We start from the raw sequence: 6,000 nt of genomic DNA on the forward strand, positions 1-6,000 counted from the left end.
GGCAAATTTTTAAAAGTTGTTGCCACTGTGACTAATCTATCTGAAGCCTAATGAGTTCCAGGACACCATAGCCATAACCATAAATTGGAAGAACGACTTAAGAAAAATGGCAATTTCATCTCCTATATCAGAAATACTAATAAAATGCCTGGCAAACTTCTAAACGAGGCTTGAGATTCTGGATTTCATTCCTGTGACATTCTTGTGACATGAGAAATTCAAGTTCCCATAATTTGTGAGAGTCAGGGCTGAGAAACTGGTTTTCTGGGATTTGCTAACGAATCTTAAAAGTTTTTTGTGTCTTCTTTTTTGGGATTTCTTAAAAAGTTTATTTGAATAAACTAGTCCCTATTCTGAGGCCAGTATTAAGCATATGTGCACCACCATATAAGTGAATATTCCTTTCAAAAGAGAAAGCAGTGGGTCTTGCTGATGTAATACTTGAGGTTTACTAAAGAGCTTACCCAGCATGATGGACCAGAATTAGTTCTTTATTCATATTAATCTATTATTTACTTTCTGTGGACCTCAGTTTTCTTACATGTTGTATGGAGAGAATTCATGAATCATGATTGATATGAAGAATAAAATAATATGTAAGTAACCAGCAGATTACATAGCACATAGTAGGTGCTCAGTAAATGTCATTTTTCTTCTCTTTGTTTCTCTGTAAGGATGTGGATATCTAGGATCTGTTACCAATATTTGTTTTCCTTAAATAGACCTCTTTCTTCTCATACTATGTAATAAAGATAGAATAGGCTAGTTCATTCCACAAATATTTATCGTGGAATTAAAAAAACAAAAAACAAAAATCCTGGCCTTCATAGAGCATGCATTCCAGTGAGAGACAAACAGTAAAATTAAGTTAGAAAAATACATGGTAAGTGATGATTATGTACTGAGGACAAAAATTAAGCAGAAAAGGGAGATATAGGGACTTCTAAGATGTGTGAGGGAAGTTCATTTTGAAATAGGATGAGGCCTAATAACTGATGGGACATTTGCAAGAAGACCAGAAGGAGTTCAGGGAGTAAACCATGTAGAAAACATGTTCATTCAGGTGGAAAGAACAGCAAGTGCAAAGTCCCTAAGGTTTAGGAACATTAGTAAGGTCAGTATGGCTGAGTAAGGAAGGGAGGGAAAGAACAGTAAAGTAATGAAGTGTGAGAGGTAGTAGGAAGCCAGTAGTGAGGCTTTGGAGGCCATGAGTGTCATGGGAGGCCACTGAAAGGTCCTTAGCAGAAGAATGGCAACGAGCCAGGAAAGAGACAGTAGAGGTTTGAATCAGATTGGTAGCACCAGTGAGCAGGGGTTGGATGCTTGAAATATTTTGAATCTGGAGATCTTTGGGTTTGCTGATGGATTGGAAGTGAGGTTTGGAAAAAAGGAGTGAAGGATAACTCCCCAAGATTTTTGACATGAGCATGAAAGGAGTGAAGGTTTGAGAGGAAATATCAGGAGGTTTTTTTTTTTTTTTTTTAATATTGAATTTGAGATACTTACTAAAAATTCAAATGTAGATGTTGTACAGGCATTTGGTTATGAGCCTGGAATCGAAGGGCAAGGTCTGGACTGTTAATATAAATTTACCTGCTGTTAAAATAGGTGAGGTATTTAAAGTTACAGAACTGGCTGGGATCATTAAAGAAGTGGATGTAAAAGGGGAAAGAAGGTGTAATAAGGTCTGAAGGCTGGAGAGTGTATTGTCTTAGAAGATACATGAAGTGTTGGAACGAGGATGGAGTGACGATCTGAGTCAAATGTGTGTGATCGGTCAAGATAATGAGAACAGAAAATTGAGCTTTAGCTTTAGCAACAGTAGGTCATTGGTGACCTGGAAAGACCAATGTCGTTGGGTTCAGGAGAGAATAGGAGGGAGGGTAGGAAGAGAGGCTGGCTTTTGAACTGCCTGCTGTGTTTCCTTAGTGGCTTAGTGTCAGTGAGTTTCCTGCCTATTCCTGGAATTATAGCAGGAACTGGTAGCTGAACAATCTTGTCAGGTTTATTTTTTACAAATTTTCTTTAAAGGTAGTTATTAAAGGGGCATTTCTTATTTGAGATATGTGAAAATTCAGAGGCCAACCTAAATGTGGGTTTACACATAAGAAGCACTGGTTGAAATTTGTTACATATTTACTAAGGAATTAGAATCCAAGTCTTCTAACTCCTATTGTAATCTTCAACTGACCATAATACTGTTTAGGTGTATTTTATTTGTTTCATCTTAAGTTGTCCTAGTAACCAGATTCCTCCAGAAATCGAATGGCTTTATTTCAGAAATTAAATAATTGGAGAAATCATCCAAGAATCATGTAATGTTATTTTATTTATATATATATATGTTTAGATTATTTATCTTGATGATTTTCTTCTAGATGAAGATGAGGATGAAGATGATGAAGAAGATTTTGAGGATGATGATGAATGGGAAGACTGATCTATATATTATATATATATATTTTTAAGGTGAAATACTAAACACTACTTTCTGTCTATGGGTTCTGTAAAATTATCATGTAAATGTTCTACCAATTTGCTGTATATTTTTGTTGCCTTTTTTGCTTTTTTTTATTAATCTGTGCAATACCTCATTTAATCTGTAAAGGTTTGTCAAAATCCTCTACAAAGCTACTCCCTGTTATTGTGTGCAAGTTTACACCAGGATGCTCACTTAATTTGTGAATATTTTTCATTCCATCAGCAGGGGAGTTTAAATATTATACGTGAGACTGACAAAAACCTTAATGTAATTTAGTTATAATGCCAGAAGGAAAACACTATTTTCATACCCTACTTTTTCTGTACCTAAATTTTCTTATTAAAATCTAGTATAGCACTACATTCTTTTTTAAGTGATACAGACCTTAGTTTATTTAGCCCCTTCATTTTGAACACCATGCTACATGAATGTTGAAGCTGACACATTGCACAGTTCTCTAGACATCACTACACTGATGGAGTTTTTTAAGTTGTAGCAGTATGCTCTACATTATGTCACTACAGAGACACTAGTCGGGAAAATTAGTGACACACCTCTTACAACAATATTGCCTGTTCTTGTACAGAAGTGGTATTTGGAGGCTGGAATCATAAGGAGACCTTGCATACCTTTACTTGACTGAGATTATTTTTATGCTATAGCAAATGTGGCAGGCTCTTTTTAGCAAAAATTTAAAGATATTTTTGGTATTACTCTTAAACAATTAAGTTTTTGCAGTTTGGGGGACTTTTGGGGTAATATTCTACATGAACTGAAGGAGGCTATACATTATGGTTACTTCAGTATCTAGTTAAATATACTATAAAAATCAGAACATTATAAAAATGATGTGGAATTATTTTTATTGTGTAATGTGTATGGATTGAGGTATTCAGAAATACCAGCCATACAAATAGAATCTAGCTGGCAAAGGTAAACACTGTAATGCTGAACCTATTTAATTTTTTAAAAATAATTTCTCAAGGTTTTTGTCAAATGTCAGGTGAAGGGTTACATTTTTCTTAAAAGATTGGTGGTCCCAGTGTCATATTTCTTGAAATACATAACTGAATGATAGATTCTTTTTTTTTTAATAAAACTTTACAACCTGCACATTTGTTATGTATACTAAATGATGTGTTAAAGTTAGGGTTTCCTTGCCTCTCTACAATACACTAATCTGCCTAAAGATGGTTGTTTTCATATTTATAGTGCTAATTACCAGACCTACCTACTTTAAATTTTAGGTAGAGAAATGATCTGATTTAAATACAGACACGTATTTTTCTCACATTGAGTCATACACAGAATGTAGTTCCAAATGTATTTCAATACTATAATCACAATATCCAACTAAAAATTAAGCTCTCTAGAATTGTACCGACCAAAATCTAGTATTGGCATGATCTTGACAGGCTGGACCTGCAAGATATGGCTTGAATTTTAACCAGTTATCACATAATCTCTAGTGATCATGCATCTAGTTATCATAAGAAATAATTTAAAAGGTTTTGTTGCCTGAAAGCAGTAAGTGGTACAGTAAGATAGTTAAGTTATTCAAAGAATGTTACCTTTCTTGCAAGAGTAATTTAAACACATGGGAAAGATTCTAGACTTTTTGTTTCTTGCAAAAACAGTGCCCTCTGCTGCTAGAAACCTTTTTCTGCTTACTCTCATTTTTATTGTGGCTTGAACTCAGTGACGCTGAGTCTGGTGTGGATGAGGCTGGACAACTACTAACCAATAGAGTTAGGAATTTGTGCAAATGGTAAATAGAACATTATAATTATTTTAAGTAAATATTAAACATCCTCCCTTTTTTTGACATTATGAAAAACATTTTAAATATTCTAGAAAGGTCCTTAAGGTATGCCAATTTAAGATCTCTCTTAACTTTTGGCCAAGGAATTCAAGGTTTTCCAGCTAACTTCGGTGTGATAAATATTTATCAGGAGCTGCTCCAAGGAAAGGATATCAATTCTTTGAGTTGGAAACACAATTTTCAACATGTAAGATGGGTATAAAATTTGCTAAAGGTAATTGAATTTATTCTTCAAGAAAAAAAAAGGCTTTCTGTTATTGTTGCACAAAGTCTAAATTACTATTGGTTGAAACACAGCAGCAGTGGAGTTGAGTCCAGGCATGAAGATTAAATCCACTGTAGATGTAACGGTTGCATGTTTCAGCCTTCCACCACCTTGCACTGTGGGCAGCACTGTATCTGCGCATTGTCTGAAAGCCTCCTGTGTATACTGCAGCTAAATGATTGTCCGGTAGCCTTCGCATTTAACAAACTAGCATGAGGCTTTTTATATCTAAATGCTACGTGATAGACAATTTCAGCTAGCCACATATTGTATGCGTGAGATTCATAAAGACTTTTCAATCATTCATTTCCATTTATCAACTGAAATTTTGTTTAGTATGTGAATTTTTTTTTGAAATGTATAGTGGTAGGATGTTGCACTGGTGGCAATTCATCATGGAGCATAATAAAATTAATTTGACCCAAATAGATTAAAGTAGCTGTGTTTTTCTTTATTGTTAAGAGACTAAAGTGGGTAAAAAATCATTTATTTACTGTAGACTACAGTAAAGGGCACACAGCAGTGAATGATGATGGTCGAAGTCTTCAGCAAACTGCGTGCCCCAAGAGAGTGTGCCATTAAATAAACACGGTGAGCAAAAAGAATGCTACACCCTGTTCTGCTGGGAAACGTGACAGCTGCTCAGCAGCTCCCTGGAAGCCACTGCTGTGGTATACAGAGCATTCACATTGCAAGGTCAAACTGAAGCTCTTTGGCATACCAAAAATGTTGAAGTTCCCTAAAATCCGAGTGAAACTGAAGTTTACTGGTCATTTCAGTAAAAGCCAAATATAGCAGTTCATGTGGGACTTAAATAAATGGTATCCAAGATGGAGCTTTAAACAGGAACTTCAGTTTTGATAAATAGAATTTTTTGTGCCACTGACTTTGGGACAAGTGGGTGTCTGAAGATTAAACTGAGTTATGGAATCTAGTGTGTAGGATGCTACAAAACGCCTCCTAAGAGCTTTAGCCGAATTTAAACATTTCAGTAATATGTTCTATTAAAAATTTGTTTCTACTGTGCAAATGTGAACACTAAAGAATGTATTAATCAAACTTAAAAAAAATTTTTTTGAGAGACAAATGCCTCAGAATTGCCCTTGTCGCATTGTATTTATCTAATCAAAGGAGAAATTCCTGAAATAACTTACTCTCCTTTAGAAATGGCGTTCTTAAAGGACAAGTATAGTGATAAAGTTTATTTATAGTATAATAGAAAATTCTCGATGAAAAAAAAATTTTACATTGCACACTTTTATTGACGTTATGTCTTGCCTACAAAATACAGCATTCTCCTATAATTTCTTAAGTCTTTTATTGACGGATTTTTTTAACCTTTGCTTTTTAGTGAACCCACTGGGAAAAGGTATAATAAATTGGCTGTTATGAATATGACAAGGAACATACTTTGCAGTTAATGCTACGACT

The 6,000-nt window shown here is 34.7% G+C and overlaps 1 protein-coding gene across 3 annotated transcripts in view; it reads left to right on the forward strand.

Annotated features, from left to right (window-relative positions):
• WASL (WASP like actin nucleation promoting factor) overlaps positions 1-4,995 on the forward strand; it is a 72,929-nt gene extending 67,934 nt beyond the window's left edge. For all 3 annotated transcript variants that reach the window (XM_025471520.3, XM_049093477.1, XM_035698332.2), the window contains one exon: positions 2,379-4,995. In XM_025471520.3, the coding sequence (XP_025327305.1) occupies positions 2,379-2,440 (62 nt within the window). In that variant the 3' untranslated portion in view covers positions 2,441-4,995. The remainder of the gene's footprint in view (positions 1-2,378) is intronic.
• Positions 4,996-6,000: the final 1,005 nt, after the last annotated feature.

This window comes from Canis lupus, chromosome 14 (assembly GCF_003254725.2).
Source record: "Canis lupus dingo isolate Sandy chromosome 14, ASM325472v2, whole genome shotgun sequence".
NCBI lineage: Eukaryota > Metazoa > Chordata > Mammalia > Carnivora > Canidae > Canis > Canis lupus.